Raw genomic sequence first — 21,944 nt, forward strand, 5'->3', positions numbered from 1 at the left:
TCTATGGTCCAGTCATATTAGCAATCCGCTTTGCTTCGGCGGGATAAGGTTGGCCGATTTTTTCACAAGCTCATTCGAGCCCCACGAACACACCCCTAAGTTGTCTTTTAAAACTAGGTCCGGGTTTGGCGGCAAAAAATTGTTCAACATTTGGAAACCCACTTCGAGCCATATATCTTTTGTGAAATGAGTCTTACAACAAAATGCTTCAGATAAAAGTTGCCCGTCTCGTCGCTCTCTGAAAAGTAGGTCTTTGTAACAATTCATGTATTTTCATTGATTTTGTCGCAAAACGAAAAAAACCGCGAGTTCGTTTTTCGTTTTTTGTGAGTTACTCTTCGAATTTTCAACTTAAGGTTGTAAGATTCACCCACATCCTGTATGAAGTTTCCCCCAAGAGTACCCACAAACTCGACTGGGCTAGGTATAATACCTTTGCGGTAAGAACCGTTCTCCGAAAATCCGTAAATTCGACATAACATTAAGGAATACAGGCTCACATGGTGCAAAAAAATCAGAGTCATAGTTCTTCCTGCCCCTTTTCCATATTCGATGAAAAAATGTTTGTTTTTCCTTGAAATAGTACGTATTTCGGGCAAATAGAATTTTCGGTTATGAAATATTCCGACGGATTCTTATCCGTCTTTGTGCGACACGCCTTTTCCGGCCCAAAAAATTAAGATACGTTGATTAGAACGGAAGATAGCGATGTTCAACGTTTTTATGTTCATTGCTCTTGTGATTAATAATTTAATTTGAAAAAAAAAAAAAAAACTATGTATGCTACAAATCTTGAGGAACAAGCATGAATTTTTTAAAGCACCTAGGGTCATTTTAGTTGTCAGAAATGATTGAATCGAGGTGAGCGCGGCTGTCGTGGTGGGGGAACCTGGGATGAGGGATTTGTCGCTTCTCGGTGCGCTCGAGCCGCTAATTGTTAGTTACAAATTGAACATTTCCCAAAAATTGTCGTACAACGATTATTTTTTACAAATAAGCTTGTTTTTTCCGTAAAATCCAAATAACCAGCTGGAATTTGATTTTTGCGCCACTTACCGTTTATATCTCTGTTTTTAATGAACAATAAATTCAGTATAGTGATGGTGTTATTAATAAAATAATTCTTCACCATTTAATTTCAAGCATTCTACATAATACTATACTTATACTATGTATAGATTCCTAAGAATCAGCAACTACCATATGCTAAACTCGTCACTTGGACGCTTCAGTAAAAATCAAATCACTAGTAATATATAGATCGGTATGAATTTACTTATTTTAAAGTGGTTAGTTTTGTAAGAATGAAGAACGTTTGACTTTAAACATCGTACAAAAAAATTGTAAATTGCGTACAAGTTTCGGCGGATCCTGATCTTCAAATGACTGCAACTTCTGAACTGATCGTCAAACCATCCTGGTTTTGGTCTCAAAATTTTCGTCTGTTCTTAGGGTATTTTTGTGCATTTTTCAAATAAATCGAGAGCGGTTTTTGCGAAGAAACGGATTTTCGATGTTTATTTGCATATAAAACGGGTTCTAGATGACTGAAAAATGTTGAAAAAATAACCCTCAAAAAGGTCATTCAATTAACAATAAATTTTTTTCCGTACCTTCCAACGATAGGACCGATAATTTTCGAGCTAACGGTTGGTGAAATATTGCCGCGAACGAAAAAGTGAAAATCTCAAAATCCTTTATTCACACAATCGAGAGTAGAATCGGAAAAGTACGAGATACGTGTAAGTTTTCTTTGGTCGTATTACGTACGTACGAAAAAATATAATGAGTCAAATCGAAGAGGTCGCAGTTAGCGGGCCTGTCCGTTTCGCGTGGAATACCTCACCTGCTAATCAACACAGATTGTAACCGACGCTTAACACGCGTCATTTGTATTTATAATTACGTCATCAGATTAAATAAATCACTTTGTTTATCAAATCTTGATGTCATTTACACTCCGAGAAAACACAATCGATACAGGGGCACCTACTCCTGCCAATCCACATAGCAAAACAATGTTGTTGCACATACTAGGATTATGGTTGGACGCGTTTCGGTGTCACCTTCCTTGTAGAATGCTTGTAGTGACCAAGAAAACGGGTAGTCCCATTTAAAAAAAAACATCACCGCCACCGAAGTCGCGTAAGATATGACCTTCAGATGATATTCATTTCCACCCCGAATAACTTGGGTATTATTAATCGAAATGAACCACCCTGTATACTCTTAATTAGACAAAGGCAAATCGAACGTTTTCCACGAGCTAGTCATCCGTAAAACAGTGGAGAGCGTGCAGAATAAAAAATGTCAGACTGTGTTGGAAAACTGAAGACATGGTTTTGTGAATTTTCAAATATTTCCAACTACTTTCACATCTTTCTTCAAATTAATTCGAGTGTGCAAACCACATTTGGAGTTAAACTCCCCACCTTCAAACTGGACCCGGAAAAAGTGGAAGAATACGTGAGAGTCGAGACTAACCGTTTATAAGGAATGATAATGAATTTATGCGATACCAAAAAATATACGCAGTTTCCATCTTGTTCTTCTTTTTGTCATTGTCATTGCGATTTCAGTTAGTATTATTAGGGTATTATCATTCTTGTAATTTTTATTGGGTTAAGTACATACCTACATTATTCCAGGGTTACAATTTATTGTTTCTTCTTCCCTTGGTGCGATCGAAGATTCGGGGATAGATTAATAAATTTATTTTTCATAATTAAATAGAACATTTGGGAGAAAGTTAGCTTGGCCGTATCCTTGGGGAATGGATTTACTACAATATCATGTATCTAGTGTTGTGCAATATTTGAATCACTGACATTGAAATCCTCGTCCGTTGCAATAAAGTTTTTGTACAGATCAAGGAACTCGTCCAAGGGACACAGCTTAGTAGGGCTTCCCGGTATCTGCATTTCCGTAAACTCTGATGGAATTCCGAGATAGTAGATCACCTGGATAAAAAATCAGTTACAATCACAGTCGATGAGAGGATATTGTCGACACGGCCAATGCAAGTTTCAAGTTAAGTCATACAGCTGAATAACAAAAATCTGAATGACCCGGACCGCTACAAGTATTTTCAAATTTACTAATTGGCTAAATTAGGACCAACCTTGACAAAGGGTTTGTTTTCAATTTCTAAAAGTTCCATGATGATAGCGCTGGTAAATTGAGGTGAGTGGGGTTTCCAGATCCCAAGAGTATTCAGAAGAGCAGCAACGTTTAGATCATGGCCACTGTAAAGGTAGATTTTCCTGCCATTTTTAAGAGCCCCTTTTTGACATCTCTGGAAATTATCGGTAATCTTGCGCAGCAGCACTCCTAAGAGCAAAACTTGATTATTCTTTATTAGTGTGGTTTTCAGTTTTGCATTCAACATCCAATCGTTGCATGCACTACGGTCTTTATCAATGAAATAGAGGATTTAGTTTACCTCCGTGCAATTTCTTGAGCTTGTCATTGCCGTTCCTTGTATCAAATGCAAGACTAGCAGCATCTAATAGCCGACCATTTGGGAAAAGTTTATCGGCCCATTCTGGAAGCTTCAATCCCATTTCGCGTTGAACAGAAAAGGTAAGGTATAGTAAAAACAATTCTTCAACATTTTTATACACCTTGCCAGTGACTTTCTCGAGAAATTTAACTAGATCATTGAGCTCGGCAAAACGTTCACGAAACTCTTGACTGTTCTTAAATCGATCGATTTCGGCGGCACATCTGAAGAATAAAGTAATCGAAAGATGAAAAACTAATATCGCAGTCGTTATGAAAATTCTTCTCTCATTGTCAGTAAATAAATATTCAGAGTCTAATAAATCTACTGTAGCATTTCTTTTACTAACTTGGGATTCAGATCGGCACGCAGAAGCCAGTCATTTTTCAGGGGAAAGTATTCGGTAGGAATTGGCTGCCAGTCTACCCCATTCTTCCATTTCTGACTTGATGCCGGAGGAAAAAGACCGCTCAGAACCAACTGGAGTGACATTTTTGTCCGGTCGCAGTCCGTGCTACGGGCCTTGATCAATTCGGGGTAATAGATATTGCCCAAGAATTTGTCGTATTTTTTTCTCAAGGCCTGTCCAAGGTTGAATGCCCGAAGTTTTCCATTCTATGAAAACAAAAGTTTTTGGTCAATTGAAATGGGTTGTCGAAATTTTGAAGTAATCAATTCTTTTAAAAACGAACATTTGTCAGACCCCCTGGACCAACCGGGAAGATATCGAGATCTCGATAGGGATCATTCGGGTAAGATTCACCCACGTTTGGGTCGAGAGAGCGATCACCATGCCGAAATACCTGAAACATTAAATGGAATAAAAATTAAATAATAAGTGGGTCAATTGTTCTGAATTATGCAGTAGCGATTAGTGCCAATAGCCGACCGATTGAATAATCGTTTTCGGACCACCAACGCAAGCGAAAGTACGAATTTCTGATGCACGAATAATCAAAAAATGCCCACTAATATCACAGATTAGGGACTAGGAGAATTCTGGGCTAATATTGCATACTTACGACGGCTAGTAATTTCACTTGTCCGCTATGTTCGACCATTGCGTTCTTTAGTCAATGAGCATTGTAATTCATATGAACCCATAAATAGAATATGATCTAATGTAGAATCCGATTAGTTCGCATCCCCACCATGGAGTTCCACCTAGAATTATGCAACGCCTCGGGCATGGCAACGCATAACCTTCCATACCACAGGTATATTCTTATGATGTATTTCCTCAATGGGGAAACGTCGTGAATAATTGTATACTCTAATTTTGAGGAGTGAATTAATTAATTCGCAATGATGCAAAATGATTTTACGGAAATTAACGAATTGGGGTATCAAACACATTTGTACAATGAAAACAAACAAGTTTCAAGATTAGATCTTCTGTCAACGCTGATACTGTATTACACCTAGCTGATCTACAAGGATTTTTTTTAATGTTACCGCCCAAAATATTGCCCTAGTTATGAAGTTACCAGAAAAATCAAGCAAACTATTCCTCCAAATTCCATCCAGTCCAGGCTCACAATCAGTAGAAAGCATTCAACGAAAATTAAAAAAATTACGACACTTTTATAAATTATTTTGTTCTTTATCAATGACCACTCATTTTTTTGCACCTGTAATATCGGTAGATAACAGAATATGATATGGAAAATAAAATTGCTTTCAACGCCTACAGTGCAGTAACTTAATCATGACCTGAATAGTCTGATAAACATGTAGCCGGTTGTAGAGCTAATTTTACCGGCGTTCAGTCGACTGTATGAATTAAAAAAATGCCAAAAAAATAGGTATTTCGAATTTCGTTTTGAACAGCGATAACCTCCATATATTTCAATACGGATTAACCATTTAATTGTGCAAGCATAATTTGTAATCGCTAATTTTTCCATATATGGCCGACCCTCCGTCAAGCTTTTTTTCTTTCATGCATTTTGAGGTATGTTTCCACTAGTCCACGGATCGTCTTCCCATGAATCACCGTCGTCCACATTTATTCCGAAAAAAGTCATTTACCAGCAAACTCTTTGAGCGACTTCCGCTATGCATTCACGAAATTCCCATCTAAAATGAGTAAGAGTTGAACTCATGAGGAAAAAATTAAACTTATACAAAGTAACTTTAAAACTATCAATTATGACAGAAAAGTTTCTACCCATCGGTATAGTTTGATCTGACAGAAAAGCTGAAGAGGAGGAGAGAAAGATCACCTGGTCTCTCTAATTCCTTCCTGGCTAAGCTCAATAGCTGTTTGATTACATCTTAAAAATGGGTTATGAAGGTATACTATGAAGGAATACTATGAAGGTATATTATGAAGGTATGTATGTATAGTAAATAGTCACAAGTACGTACCGTGTTAAAATATTATTGAGGATTGCGGAAAACGTTCGACCGCTAGCTAGAAATTCCACATCCGTTTGTCCATTTCCCTCAGCTGTCATCCGCGTTTCCATATGAAAGATGCATGAATAAAACCCGCACGCTAAAGTAACGGCTGCAGTTGATTAGGTCCGTTCGTTGACGCGAGTAACATTATAGAAAGTTGGCTTGATTCTGAATTTGAAAATTTGTATCCACGAGAAATCCGTAATTCCTTCATGTTTGTTGGGAATACAATATCTAAAGAAGAAAAATTACAAAAAATGTCACCCATCTCTTTGAAATTTTTAATTATTGCGACTACATCTGTTTCGGCTTGTAAACATGCAGAGCTCGATGCGGAGCATCACGCAACGCATTCGAATGGTCAACATGAGGATCGTAATACCGCTTTCCAAGAAGTTGGTAAGTCTAAATCCCAAAAAAGCAGAGTACAGAAAACTTCGCCAAGTACATTAATTTATCCAAATCAATCGCCGTCGGAAAGTCAGTCCTCAAGAATAACCGTAAAATTGAGTCCCGCTACCTCCAATTTTTTATTTTATTTCTTTTTTGAATTTGATGTAATTTCTTTTTTCTTCCGTTTTTAAGTTTTGATAATTCATTATTTTTCCATTTTATTTAAGATTTTATATTCATTTGTTTTATAATTCCAGTCTTTTCTAGTTATACTTTTATGCACGACACAAAACAATATATCTATGGTATAAGTATGTTCTTGGTACAGTGATTGATTTAAATCCTTTTTTTCTCTGAAGAATTTAATTTTACGGTTATTCTTGAGGAACGAGTTTTCGATGGAAAAATTCATATATTTGGCGAAGTTTTTTGAATCTGAGGTGCTTTTTTGGAATATAAGATATATATGTATATTGTAGAAGTCGGAGAAATAAATAAAAACGGAATTGCGTTTTCTCGGTAAATATCGCAATGAATCTATCTTCACATACATAGGTATAGCGAAATTTGCTTCGTGCTTACAGATTGTTCCGAAGTGTCTCTTTTAGTGGACGAGACATTGAGAAAAATCGAATGTAACGAACCGCGAATTCGAGACGTGCAACTGATTCCCCCGTCAGGTTGGAGATATGAGCCGGAGGTTGTCGCCGTAAAAAGGTGTTACGGCAAGTGCTCCTCTGGAACGATCTGCCTACCAAAAGAGACGGGGAAAACTAAAGTTGCTGTCGAGGCGATATATGACGAATCTAATACTCAAAAATGCAATATTGTTGAAGTCGAGGAACACTACAAATGCGGGTTTGTATGGATATTGAATAATTATACTTGGACATTTTAGCCCTGGAGATATCTAAAAAAACAATCAAAAATCATCCAGATGCGATTGCCCGATAACGGTGAAACAACAATGTAACGCGAAGCAGAAATACGTCCCAATCAGATGCGAATGTGTTTGCAAGGATGCAGATAAAAAAAAATATGAATGTGAATCTACTAAAATTAAACACATGCAACATGTGATATATGGAGAAAAGTTGATGACGTGGAACCCCAAAAACTGTTCCTGCGGCTGCAGCAACAAGTTGAAATCGATCGGAAGATATATGTGCTCAACAGGTCGCGTGTGGGATCCCAAAAATTGCCAGTTCGTATAGAAAGTTTGAAAAAATTTACCAACTTTCCTGCCGTTTCAATGGAAAAAAAAAGAATTCCTTGGCTTTTGAAAAGATTCTTTTTTTCTGCCGTTTTATTAGCTTGGCCGATGCTGAATTTACGAATAATTCCCTACTTTCTTTCAGATGCATAAGACCCGAATAATTGACGGGACCCGTACCCCATCGGTAACGGTATTTCCAACAACGAATTGGATTTATGTGACTAACCTTGTTCATATTGGATTCTTGTTTTTCTTATTTCTTCTTACGCAAAGAAAGTATAGTTAAAAATTTGGGATCAAAATCCGAAATTGGGGTGGTTGAATCCCCTCGGAATATCGTTACCACTGCACAGCATGCTCTAATAATAATCATATACATGCATGAAATGAGCTGATGCTGATTTATATTTCGTTTTTTTTTCTACCTTTTAATTTGTATACTAACACATGTACATCGTCATCATCAATCATCAATCATCATCATCATTATTCTCTTAGTCGTCGTCGCATGATCACAATAAAAATAATCATACACTAATTTATTCCCCATTGCAGGGTGTTCAATTTCAACCTATCCGCATAATTATATTGTTATATCTTAAATATATGTATAGTTCCGCAAAATCTATAGCTTGTAGTGAAAAAATTATCTTCTACCGTAAGTATAGATAATATTTAATCTTAAAAGTCGACATTTATCGAAGATTTTTTATCAAATTTTCTAAAACTCAATCGATCCATTGAAATATACGCATTTTTTCCAAAGACGATCAGGTTAAAATCAGATACCCTGTATATGGTTATCAGTTGAATTCGATACCTACTTAGGAATAACAAAAAATAAAGAAAGAGATACAAAAAGCTTTCTTTGTTTTGAAGAGGCAAAAAAAATCGTAACCGCTGTAACTATTATAGGTATCGTGGTCGTCTTTATTATCAATGAGACTACCGCAGTATAAAGGAGCCGTCCCACTGAAATCTAATTATAATTTCGATCTACTTTTATCACCTACTTTTGAAATTCTCGTCTAATCTACATCGCGCACTAAAATTATACACATTTTTTATTAACCTGTTTCGAAATATCGTTGACAAATCAATTAGCCCGCTCCATCGTGCGTTTTCCAAGAAAAGGGATTATTATTATATAAGTAGGTTGTTTTTATTGGTTTTCGTTTTGTCTGTTTTACCATTCAATATAGGTATATGGGTGGATTTCTAAGAAAGCATTACGTGGAAAGTCCCGTGTGACATGATTTCAAATTATTTAATACTAATATTGTACGACGGCTATGACAAACCGTCTACGTGTAAAACTTCATTAAAAAATTTGTCCTTCATTTCATTTTCCTCTGATTCGTTCATTGGTTCTTTATTTTTTTATTGCTATAATGTTGATTGTATAATATGGACTGTTTATTTCGTATGAAATATTGTGATCATTTATAGAAAAAACGATTTCATACGTGATAAAAAATAATTACCTAGCCCCTCTTCTGAGGTTTCAATAGAATTGTCATCGAAATTTCTTTGATTTTATTCCCAACGCAATGCAAGTCGTGCGACAAAATTGATTATGAAGCAAATTTGTAATTCTACTACAAAGTTCAGTGGACACCTCTAACTAGATTCTGATTTCCATTGTTAGTTTGTTTGACTTCTTTTTCAATCTTTTTTTCACTCGTACAACTATAATATAGTTATTGATGATAGCAGAATGCAACAACGTACAAAAATGATTGAAATTTCTTGTAAAATTTGTTTTCATCTATATTTCTTAATTGAAATCTTTATCGCAGTTTAACGTGTAGATTGTTTATTGCAGCTGATCATGTGTGTGTGTGTGTGTGTGGTTCTTTTGTTTTTTTTTTTCTTTTTCTTCGGTACTTATACTGATGATATAATAGGAATTTTCAGACGCTATAATGATTAAGTATAATGACATAACTAATTATACAATAGAGATGCGATATTCGTTATAACTTTTGCAATATTATTCCTATAATAAACATTATAAATGTATACATACTTATACTCAAATGGGTATTTCCACCGATCATCGAACATAATAAAATATCCAGAGAGCAAAAAGTATATTCGAAAAAGTAATAGGTACATACATAGTTGCTTTTCCATCGATCCTCGGTAATGGGTAGAAAAAAATTTCCTAAACAAAAATCGATACCTATGCGAGGGCGGAAAGTAGACTAAAAAGAAAATCGTAAAAGATTAATACTAACAATAAATTCGAGTGTCTGCACTTTCGGTGTACGGACAATGCGGATGAAGTGAGGTTTTGAATCTTTATTTATGTGATCCGCTAAATAATTTGTCATTAATTGGTGGAACAAGGCCCATGTAGGTATATGTTTGATATTTAACTATACATTCATTCGTCTGATTTGATTAATGTTTCATAATGTTTTCTTAATTTAATTTAGTTGAATTATTTTTTTCTCATTCGCATGCATACCTATGTATACTACGTACGTTATTTTACTTGTTACTTATAATGATTCGTATGTTATGTATATGTCCGTATGTATAGCGCTTATCATTTTATTTAATACCCTTACGGCAGTGTTATGTGTATTTACAGAGCGAATCATTGCATAATTGTATCGTATAAGATATAGTATAGTAGAATTTGTAGACAAAAAAAAACTTACGTTTTTTTTCTAAAAAGTTGGCTTGAAATTCGGCTACAGTGTATATTGCGTACCGCTGCACTTTCCCCCTCTCGGAAATTATCGTTCGATATCTATCGACTAATCAAGATCTCGTCAGGATGATAAAGAAGATTAAACAAAAAAGAAGAGAAACTATTTCGAATAAATTACTTTATTTTTTTATTTATTTATGTTTTTCTTTTATTGAACATTTATTTGTTTTAAACGTTTGGTTTTGCTTCTTTGGTTAAAATTTCATCTTTATATGACTTGTATATCGGTCGAAAAATTTCATGTCATATTAATAACGGTCGAAAACCCTACTCAAAAATTCTTCTATGGAGGGGGATGGCGTTTTGCATTTTAATTGAATCTGTATACTTTTTATAATACTTATAATATAGATATATATATATCTATATTATAATATATAATAATATATAATAATAATATATAATAATATATATATATACAGAGCGGACAACGTGAAATTGCGCACCCAGATTTTGTGCGCAAGCGTGAATCAAAACGACAGCCGAATTCATCAGCTGCTAGCGTGTTGTACCAACAGCCTCAGATTTCAGCTGTAGCTGTCAAATTGTCGATCACCAATACAGCTGAGATCGCCGTATTTAAATATGACTGAGGTATGTTGTGTCAGGTGAATAATGCGACACAAAACCACACACAGATAAGTAGGGTGGCATAGCATCAAATAAAATTGATCAATTGAATGAGAGATTAATTAAATGTCGACAGAAATACACTCATCGAAAAGTTCAGGTTAGGTCCTTGTATTTGACAGCTAAATCTGAAAGCGGAGTGTTGTTGGACATTCTGCGAAACAAATGCCGACGGTCGCGCATGTGCAAATGGGGTGCGCAATTTCACGTTGTCCGCTCTGTATATATACATATATATACATATATATATATATATATATATATATATATATATATATATATATATATATATATATATATATATATATATATATATATATATATATATATATATATATACATACTATATATATACATATATATATATATATATATAAATAAATATATATATTTTACTATACTTCACACGTTTTCATTATTTACTATCCAATTTTTATTTTTATTTATTTACTTGCGATTTCTAATACTTCTTCAATACTTTTTTTTCTTCAATTCAATTCTATTCAATCCATTTTTTTTTCTTTTTTCAATCTTCCCTTTTTTACATACATATACACGTGGATAATCATCATTCAACTAAACTCACAAATAAAATAGAAAGAAATCATAATAATAATAAAAAGAATATATTTCTGTAAAAAAGATTCGATCATCCGTCGCCTCGTGTGATTTATTTAAATGAATAATAATAATAATAATAATAATGATGATGATGATGATGATGATGATGATGATGATGATGATGATAATATTAACATAATATTTCACATATGTCGTCTAAATATTGTAGATCTATCAGTATGTGTATAATAGTCAAATATAGGTACATATGCGTACATATGTTAAGTATATATGGATTATTTGATAATTGTTGTTCTTTTTTTTCTATCTTTTTTTTTTCGTCGTAGTATAAATAATACATATATATATCTAGTCGCGCATATACATATATTTATTATTCTACATATTTAACTTTCGAAAATTGTGCATAGAGTTTTCTGTAATCATATTATCTGTATATTTATATGTATTTATTTTATGATATACATAATATCTAATTATGTATCTAATAGGTGCAGCTGCTACATATACATACATATACTTATATATGCGGATGAACAATAAGATCACATGATATAATTCATGACAATTATAATGATACAATAATTAATTCAACTATTATTTTAAATATTACAAATAATCTTATTCTCTTAATCAATCTTACGTTCTTATCATTATTATTTAATTGATCTTATCTTATTCATTGATGCTATCACTCACCTTTGAGGTACATGAATTAATCAATTAATATAATATAATTCAATTAATTATACGTATATATATATTTTTTTCATTTTGTTTGTTTATAGCCCATTCGCTTGAAATTAGTTGATGTGGCCGCTTCATGGGGTTTATTTGTTTGTAAATGTATTTTCTTCACTTCAATTATTACTATATTAGTAGTTTATAATAATAAAATGTCTATCTATCTCTTTTTCTCTCCGTTTTACTCCCGATTTGACAGTTCATTTAATTGAATTTTCACTCCACGATCGATCGATGATTCTTTGTTGTGTTGTACAATGTCGAATTCATCCATTTCATTTTTTTTCTGTTTTTTGCTATTTTTGTTCTTTCGCATTGATATATAGATATCAATTTAATGTTCGATTCCGGTGTTTTTTCTTCTTTTTTTTTTTCGTTTTTTTCTTTCAAATCTATTTTTTCAACTTATCTTTATCAATAACAATACAGCATTATCAATAACGATACACGATGGAATTATCATACTTTTGATGAAACCAGCAAATAATACCGATGATATAACGATACATGCATATGCATGGTATATGCACGTATACCATATGCATATGTATATGTATATGTAGTGTATGTATATGTCGAGATTATATCGATCCCCGTATAATAATATTGTAATGATAATGATAATAAAATCGTCGTTAATATTATATTACGATAGTGAATATTTTGTATAAATTCAATGTAAAGATATATACCTATATACCTCTAAATATACCTATATATAATACTATTCATATTGTACATTACTGAAGTGCATTATTTTTAAATAAAAATTTTTCCTTCAGATGGTAAAATTCAATGCCGAAATTTGAAAATTAGGTGTTCTGTGACGTTTGAGAGGTCGTTTCTACGTTTATTTTTTTTCGCGTCACACGTTTCATTTTTCCCCCTATTCGTCCTCCTCCTCGCGTTATCTACTTTTTTTCCAACATGATTAATTTTGAAGCGCGTGTAGTTTTAACTATCATATGATGTATAACATATGTGTACATGAGTAGATAGGTATATAAATAACTTGTTTACGCGCACACTTCATTCTGCATGAAAAATAAAATAGAGCTGGTATGCTACCCAAATTTTAAGATCTGAAAACCTAATCGGAATGCGAATAAAAAAGCAATGAAAAAAAAAATTTCAACATTAAAAAAAGTCTTTTAAATACACATATGCGTCGCAGTAGAACTACGTATTCTTTGAATTTTTAAATGGATTTAATCGTCATTTGAATATTTTTTTTGGTTTGGTCATTAGCATGTGTATTTTTTTCATTATTCTATTCTATAATTATAAAAGTAACGAAATTTTGGATGACGCCTGAAAGATAAAATAATACTCCATTCCAGATGTATGTCGTGTGTGTATTTTCGTCCAGAAGGACGTAACCCACGAAATAAATGAAGGATGCTGCTGTAAGGGCGTATCCTTCAAAAAAATGAACAAAATTTTAATAAACATGGGATTACGTTACTTTAAATTGAACTTGGTACGGAAATTCAGTCTTGTAAATTGTTTTTATTTTTGAGGGATACACCCTTCAGACGGATATCTTGGAGTAATATTAGAAAACTCGAGCTTTCCGTTTTCTTGTGAACAAAAACAAAACTGTACGATATGCAATATCCGAAGTTGATTCTTTGTAAGTTTCCAAATTACATCAGACTTTTGTGGGTTAAGTCTTTCTGGTTCTGAGCGGTCGATATAACCATGTACCGAAACGTGCAGATATGGAAGCTTTCTATTGTTGTTGTTGTTCTTGTTGTCGTCGTCGTCGTCGTCGTCGTTGTTTTTTAGTTTTCATCGAAACTATTACTATGATTAATGCTGTTCGTAGCTTAGTTTCTGCATTTTCTTTTTGTTTTCTCTCATATTGTTCTAAATTACACCCAAGAATCACCGGCTGTTGCCGCCGTAGTACTAGGAGGTAAACTGGCTGTTGTAGGTAAAGGTTGTTCTTGAATACCAACGCCATCCCTCACCCATTGCGCGGAGTTTCCGGTTCCGCCCGGAACAAGCGACCCACCCTGAACCACCGACCCTTGAACGCCCTGAACCTGACCCGCCCCCATCTCATACTGCCGTTTCTTTTTCTTCTCCAAGTTAACTTGCGCATAGAGCGGCTCACCGGGTTTTGGCTGCTGCAACACACACACAAGGCCTACATTAGTACTGTGCAATCGCCACCCGTTTTTTTTTTTTTTTCAATTATTTTTTCTATTTACTTAATTAAATATTTAATTATTCATCCTTTTAAGTTATTTTTGTTTCAACTTTATTCGTTCTTTCACTATGTGTTTGATACTGTGAAATGATGGACATTTGCTGGTTTCAACAATTAATGATTCCTTATGCGGTCAGAAAGAATTATAAAATGATTTTTGATCATGAGATGAAACCTATACAATGTAGTAGCGAGTGTTATTTGTCTTTCTTATTGTTAGATAAACACGGACGGGTCTTTTCAATTAAGTAATCGCTTCAGTTAGTCGGTAGAAAGTCCATCTTCTAGCAGCAGTTTGTTACGGTTTTCTTTATTCGCTATTTTTTTTTCATCCATAACGTTGCTTCTTCCTTTTTCATTCGTCATGACGTAGAATTATTTCAAATTGCCGCATAATCGGTATTGTCGGAAAGATCAGAAAGTAATACTTTCGAACCGCATACAGTCGTTGATTTTATGTGGACAATTATGTACATATTATATTCATGTGTTTATTAAATAAGTGTGGGACAAAAGACACTTCAACAATTGCACCTGCTTTGTTTTTTTCCAAATGAATAATAATCATACACCTAAAAAAAAGACGCACCTCGCCTAGCCGGTATATAAACATATCAACATTTACATCCGGAGTTATTCCTCAGATTTTTCCGGACAAAATAATATTCGATGATCCTCTACGAAGAACGAAATTTAATGTGAATTGAGAAATAACTCCTGGAAACTAGATCGATGTGATGAAACTAATAATCCTAACTCGAAAAGGAATTGAACTGTTATTTACTTTGAATTAAGTAATTAATTTTATTCAAATCAATTTATGTATCTATATATAGGTTTGTATGTATATATATATACACACACACATATATATATATATATATAATATGGTATATATCAATATGTATCATATAAATATTCAATATACACATATTTCTATTCATATATTCCACAATGTATATTATATTTATACATTTATATTTATGTGTATATGATATATACTATGATTATGTTTATAATATCAAAAATTCATCCTGACAATATATTTTTTTCAGAATTATCGTAAAAAATGGAGAAAATGAAAATAGAGGTATATAATTTTAAAACAATTGTAAAAAAAAAAGATAGTGATGTCTTCCCATCTCATCCATCTGAGGGGATAAAACTCTTTTATCGATGTTATCCAGTCTGTTATTTCGTCATTTAATTTTCTTCTCTTTTTTATCTATGCACAGTCAAAATTATGCTTCCAAATACATTTAGGTATCGTAGTATAGCAATATGTAGAATGTTACTACGAGCGAACACATTCATCATATCGTTCATCGATCATATTTTATTTCTGCGACAAGTTAAAAAACTCACAAGGATTCTATTCCAACGCTATCAAACGATTCGAAGGTTCAAAATAAAAATAAAAATAATAACAATAACAATAACAATAATAACAATAATAACGATAATAACGGTAATAACGATGATAACGGTAATAACGATGATAACGATGATAACGATGATAACGATGATAACGATGATAAAGATGATAACGATGATTAAGATGATAAAGATGATAAAGATGATAAAGATGACGACGACAATGACAATGACAATGACAATGACAATGACAATGACAATCACAATGACAATGACAATGACAATGACAATGACAATGACAAGACAATGACAATGACAATGACAAGACAATGACAAAGATAATAATAATAATAATAATAATAATAATAATAATAATAATAATAATAATAATAATAATAATAATAATAATAATAATAATAATAATAATAATAATAATAATAATAATAATAATAATAATAAATTATTGCTCACTTTTTTTTTTGATGTGTGAAAATTTACTGCAGTAAACCAGTCAAAATGACGACAGAAGAACTAGAGTTTTTTTTTTTTTGTTTTTTTTTGGGATGACACAAAACTGTAATTTGAAAATTGGATTTTAATTTGAAAAAAATCACTTTTCACAATGTCCATTCCTTATCGCTCCGTGGCAGAAACTTGTCATTTCATCTTACGTTAGCCGAACAAATTTGACTTCTATTTTGTTTGTCGTTTTTTTAAAATGAATATTAAAACTTATCGGCTCTAATAAATTATATCATTACTTTATGAATTGATTCATTGGCACGAGTTGAATTATCTTTAGCGATATAACTACTGTACATGTAAAAAGTGAGGAGGGAAAAAAAAATATTAAGATTACTTTAGATGAAAATTTAACTTATGTTTGAAGTTAGAGGAACAAAAGAGTAACGAAGAATATTGATAGAAAATAATATTAGTAAAATAAAAATCAATCATCCAAATCAACCCTAAAACCGGAAGCTATCACTATGCATAATGTATGTATAATTTAGTTCAATATCTATATTGTTATATTATCGGTTATGTATTAATTTTACAGAAAATTTATGGCGATAAATCGCTCAGCTAACACCGTATCATAAAATGTGTTGAAAATGAAAATAAAAAGAACCAGTACCTTAACTACATATTCTACAGACGGTAATGAATCAAAGATTCATTCTTTCTTTGTCTTAACTTTGTTTTTGTATTTTGTAAAATGCTAATTTCTATTTGGTCCAGCAATAGCCTTCGTTTGTTATTTCAACAACGGCATGTATAATAATCAGACCCTGGATTCGGTTGATTAAATCACGTCTGAAATTTGATTATATAAGTAGATTATAATATAAAGGTCATCGAAGTTACTGAGTATATTACATATACCCAGCGTCGATCACCTATTGTCGATTATTAAATCGGTGCGGACAACAAGTGTTTCTCTCAAGTTGGCAGAAAAAAAAGAAGAGATTTTTATTTATTTTTTCAACTATGCAAAAACAAATGTTTCAATCGACGTCTGCAGAACTCGTGAGTTTATACATGAACCGGGGGATAAATAGTGACAAATAAAAAAATTAGTTGAAACTTGATCAATGCTTGGCTAAAAATCTTCCATTATTATGTGAAATAAGCAATCTCTGATAAACGGGGAAATCTATACGTAGTTATAGCTGCGGATCGATCTAGTGTTCAATTCTGATAAATATATCCGTATAAGGATTTCACTGTGATAATGAAACATTCATTTTACTTTATACGATGAATGTGCTTTCGGTATATGTATACTAATAGTAGCTAATAAAGCGCTAACGATTATTATATGAGTTAATTTATTATTAATTGACTTAGTTTGCTTTTACATTTCAATTTGTTCTTCATGTATTTATAGTATGTATAATAATGTATGCATGTTAATCTAATAAACGGATATTTTCCTAATACCTACAACTTGCTACAAGACTTGGATAGAATATGTATACCTATATATATATATATATATTTGTGTTTTTTCATTCATTCTATTTTTCAATTATTATTAGTGATTCATAAAGTTACCCTCTAGTGTATAAATCTAGTCGTTATAATATTTAGTCGATCGTAATATTCAATTTAGTTCCTTCTCTCATATTATTGATTAATGTATGTCATGTATTATGCAGGATAAGGAGAGTAATGCAATAAATGGTTCATCATACACAAAACTTGTCTGATAAAATAAAAAATCGATCAGTGGCTCTATCGTGGCTGACCAGAAATCTGAAGGCAGCTATGAATATGTAAATTTCTGATTAGGAAGATTCACTTTATAAGGTCGAAGGGTCTATGCTAAATTTGTGAAAAAAGAGCAAACCTCATCCATGACTCGATCGAGAAAAGTAACCAAATTTGAAGAGCGGATTTCAGTTCTCCCGAACAGTGGAATTGAAAACATCATAACGTAAAAAAATTCATTCGAAGGATCCCACGAGAAATTGGCAAGAATCGTCATCACATCAACGCGCATGTTTTACATCACGCGAAGTACGTACGCAATGCTTCATAAAACGTGAAATAGATTATTGTAAATTTTACTCAAACATTTGAACGTCCGATTATACCTATATGAGATTTACGAGTAATTATCAAATTTGAGCATGTCAATTAGCGTCAATATTACACCGTTAATAAAAATTAGATAGCGTTACGTCGTGTGAGGAAAACTTGAAATTGGCTACTCGTGTAAAGAAAGTTTAGCTACGTGGGAGACATGAAAGTGTGATCAACTGTGATGGAGTGCCAATACTTATTTTTGCGATCTTTTTTGTTTTGTAGGTACGGTATTCATTTTTCCAAACGTCTAATGACTTACTGGAATCGAGGGAAATACGCAAACTCCTCCAGCTGGTGGTGCGTGAACGCTGCTCTGCTTTGGGTACTGCATATCCGACATCGCCAACTCCTCATTCTGGAACATTAAAATCCAATATAATATTAAATACAGTTACGATAACGTCAACCGTTATTATTTTTGGCTCTACATAAAATTTTACTCATGAGCTACCGGAATAATGACACGGTCCTTCAAAAACTTGATGCTATTTTTAGACCAGTCGACAAATAACCAAATTTTTAGTGAGAAATGCCGATTTTTTTTTCATTCATTGTTTTTTGCAGCCATTTTTTTTTGCTGTGATAATTTTATGCTTCAGCAGACGAGCTGACACGAGAAATCTTTGATCCAATCAAATATCTATGAGGTTCGACGAACTTCTACCGATATAATAACTGAATTCAGATGCAGAAGTTTAGTTAAAATATTCCCTAACTCTAGGAGCTATTTGGATAGTTCTAAGGATTTAAATAAGCATAGTTTGATTTGACGCGAGCGTCACTTACCTGCTGATACATTGTAGGCCGTGCGACATTGTTAGAGTTTTGAGTAGGCCTCTGCATCGTTCGATCTTCGTAGCGCGTGCTCCCTTGACTCGCCATTGGTCGATTGAGAGTGCTACAATCATAGCTACGATTCATATAGGATCATGAAGTTCACAACAGCGGTGGGACTCTGTGAGATATTTTCACGAGGATTGTGTTCAAATATTTTCAGAAATAAACGAATTTTGCAAAAATAATGCATAAAAAGCAGAGTCCCTAACATAAAATAATGAACAAAAATAATTGAAACAAAAAAGCAAAAAGTAACAACATCTTGCAATTTTTTTCAACCAATATCATTCCGGTGGATTGATCTTCAAAACTTTTTATTCAGTTTCACTGTTTCATGAGCGTTGAATGATAAAAATAGTGTAATGATTCGATGGAATGGAATTTCAATACGAAAAAAAAATAAAAATTTCAATTCAAGCTACCGCATCTAAATGCGAATAACAAATTACCTATTTGCATTGTTAGGAGAATTGGGTCCAGAGTTTCGAGCTGCTACTGTTTTGGTAACAAAATCTTGTTCCTTCCAGCCATGCTTTTTATACACGTCCCTTAATTCCTGGTGCTGCCACATTGTAAACAATACTTGTCCTGCAAACGAGAAGAATAAATATACGTAGAAAAACTTGGATAAATAGAATAGCCGGTAATAATTATTTCACTCTCCAGATTTTACATGGGATAGCAACTGACCTGCGAATTTGAGAACTCTAGGCGTGTACTTCTGCCTCTGTCGAGTGATGTTCATGAGTCTTTCTACACCGCCGGCGTCTAGTAGGGATCTTGAAAACTCTGCATTCTTTTTAATAACTTCATTAAGAGTTGCCAAAACGGCGGCTATCGTGTCATCACTGGTACCCTGGTCATGCTGATTATTACCGGAAGGTAATTTCTGAATGAGATCTCTCATCGCGTATTTCCCTATGAGTTCTTTGTTACGTTGATCTATTGCCAGATTTCTTAAGGCTGTCGCAACTGCACATACGACCCTGTCGACTTCCATCCTAAGGAGTTCCACCAATATCGGAAGACCTTTTTCTTTTCTAACGGCTGCTCGCATCTCGATACTCGGCTGCCAGTAGCAGGCTGCGAGATTTTGCAAAGCTCCTGCTGCCGCCTCAAGGGTTTCAGGATTCGAACACGTGTGCAACAAACTCAGATAAGATTGAACTACTTCCGGTTGCCAGAGCAATTCCATCCCTTTTACGGGCTCATTTCTTGGATTTGTCGTCCGAGATGTGGTTGCTTCTTTCTGAACGGGTTGTCCGTCCTTCTTCTTTTTACTACCCCCAAAACAGCCCAGATTCTCCCCTGCGAAAGAGATTTTGCAGTATTTAGTAAATTTAGATAACTCAACACAGTTGATCGTCCCCCCCTCCCCCTTGCCAATCTTCCATATCAAGCAAAACAGAAAAAACCGTGTTAGCCTGGAAAGTTCTCAGAACGAGAAAAGTGAATTTAAAATCAGTCGTAACATGAATCGCACAGGTCCCATTTTTTCTACGTCTTTGTGGAAAAGGCTATTGGGATTCGAGAATCTTCATGTTCCACCAACAACGGCACATTCGATCTGCTTGTAAATGAAATAATCGCGTGGCTGATGGTCTAAGGTCGTATGCGCCGATATACGACCTCATACCGTGAGTAACGGGTGTATATTTCTTTTTGTGTGCATATGCTCAAAATGTAATAATATATTGAGAAACGTTGAAATTGGAAATTTTATTAGTAAATGATAAAAGGTCATAAGTACCGCTAGTTACACCCTTTCATCTCGGGCCGTATTTTGAAAAATCGCATTTTTGGCGCATACGACCTCATACCATCAGTCACGCGATGTATCCTAAGCATTGTATACCATATCTATTAGGCAAAAAATGAGCAAAAAACAAAATCTAATCGTTGACTACGCAATACGCTGTATTGAATAAACATTCGGCATTTAACTATTACAGTGATATCTTACCTTGGCATAAACTGTACGCTAAAAAGATCGAAAAAGGTATTTCTTTTTAACTCGTTGAAAATTTTGCTTAACTACCAACCTAATAATGTTGTATCTCTATGGTCTAATATACACCTCTACCAAATAGTAGTTACACCAAGTTACACACTAGATATTACTTATACTGCATTCTTTCGAGCAAATCTAATAAAACGTATTTCGGAGTCACATGTTCACGTCTTTCAACGTAGAGGATCGCTTGTTTTTGTTACGCTACAACTCAGAGCGACAAAAACTACCGGTTTTGAAGGTGATATTGTCTCCCAACAATGGAAAATGTCCATCAGACCCCGCGATTTGTTTAGATATTTTTGAAAACAGTTATTTGATTTACCTTTCGCTGGTGCGGAGACTCTGTTTTGCACTGTCGATTGTATGGGATGTTTGTCATAGTTTGGATCTTCAACTTCTTGACATCTGTAGCTCAAATTTCTCAAAATGCAGACACAATTTTCTACAATTTTATTTCCTATGTTTGATTTCTCAATAGCGGATCTAACAACGTAGAGCAATGCGTCTACCAAACCGTCACACTCCCTCAATTTTTTTCTGGCGTATTCGCCGGCACTCGATACATTTCTGAGCACTCCTGAAGCATTTCTGAATACAGTTGACCAACAAGTTTCGCCGCTGGAAGAATTTGGATCCCAACCACTGTGCGGGATAATTATATTATTGACTACCATAGTTACTCCGTCATCAATTATCGATCGCTTCAGGTCCTGGAACCGA

At 33.7% G+C, this 21,944-nt stretch overlaps 3 protein-coding genes across 15 annotated transcripts in view; 1 reads left to right on the top strand and 2 right to left on the bottom strand.

Moving 5' to 3' along the window:
• Window positions 1–2,596: 2,596 nt before the first annotated feature.
• On the bottom strand, window positions 2,597–4,684 carry LOC105683043 (venom acid phosphatase Acph-1-like). 2 transcript variants are annotated; one of them, XM_012395336.3, is made up of 6 exons: window positions 4,525–4,684; window positions 4,195–4,305; window positions 3,852–4,117; window positions 3,443–3,726; window positions 3,122–3,330; window positions 2,597–2,960 (listed from the first exon to the last, which is right to left on the bottom strand). In XM_012395336.3, the coding sequence occupies exons 1-6, from the start codon at window positions 4,561–4,563 to the stop codon at window positions 2,799–2,801; spliced, it is 1,071 nt and encodes a 356-aa protein (XP_012250759.2). In that variant the 5' UTR covers window positions 4,564–4,684; the 3' UTR covers window positions 2,597–2,798. The 2 variants fall into 2 exon arrangements, with proteins under 2 accessions (XP_012250759.2, XP_012250758.2); XM_012395335.3 differs by having other exon boundaries at window positions 3,122–3,342.
• Window positions 4,685–4,705: 21 nt separating this feature from the next.
• On the top strand, window positions 4,706–9,360 carry LOC110116822 (balbiani ring protein 3-like). Of its 3 annotated transcripts, none has more exons than XM_048649638.1 (5): window positions 4,706–5,837; window positions 6,230–6,304; window positions 6,883–7,156; window positions 7,236–7,502; window positions 7,657–9,360. In XM_048649638.1, the coding sequence occupies exons 1-5, from the start codon at window positions 5,819–5,821 to the stop codon at window positions 7,673–7,675; spliced, it is 654 nt and encodes a 217-aa protein (XP_048505595.1). In that variant the 5' UTR covers window positions 4,706–5,818; the 3' UTR covers window positions 7,676–9,360. The 3 variants fall into 3 exon arrangements, with proteins under 3 accessions (XP_048505595.1, XP_048505594.1, XP_020706401.2); XM_048649637.1 differs by having other exon boundaries at window positions 4,707–5,590; window positions 5,661–6,304; XM_020850742.3 differs by having other exon boundaries at window positions 4,707–6,304.
• Window positions 6,029–21,944, bottom strand: part of LOC105683083 (catenin delta-2) — a 28,063-nt gene continuing 12,147 nt past the window's right edge. For 7 of the 10 annotated variants that reach the window (XM_048649562.1, XM_012395422.3, XM_048649567.1 and 4 more), the window contains 6 exons: window positions 21,547–21,934; window positions 19,901–20,518; window positions 19,660–19,798; window positions 19,160–19,283; window positions 18,633–18,728; window positions 11,471–14,324 (listed from right to left, as the gene is read on the bottom strand). In XM_048649562.1, the coding sequence (XP_048505519.1) occupies window positions 14,067–14,324; window positions 18,633–18,728; window positions 19,160–19,283; window positions 19,660–19,798; window positions 19,901–20,518; window positions 21,547–21,934 (1,623 nt within the window). In that variant the 3' untranslated portion in view covers window positions 11,471–14,066. Of the gene's footprint in view, window positions 6,140–11,470; window positions 14,325–18,632; window positions 18,729–19,159; window positions 19,284–19,659; window positions 19,799–19,900; window positions 20,519–21,546; window positions 21,935–21,944 lie in introns of those variants that run through there. The other 3 variants (XM_048649569.1, XM_048649564.1, XM_012395423.3) reach the window with 3 other exon arrangements.

Source organism: Athalia rosae, chromosome 2 (genome assembly GCF_917208135.1).
Source record: "Athalia rosae chromosome 2, iyAthRosa1.1, whole genome shotgun sequence".
NCBI lineage: Eukaryota > Metazoa > Arthropoda > Insecta > Hymenoptera > Athaliidae > Athalia > Athalia rosae.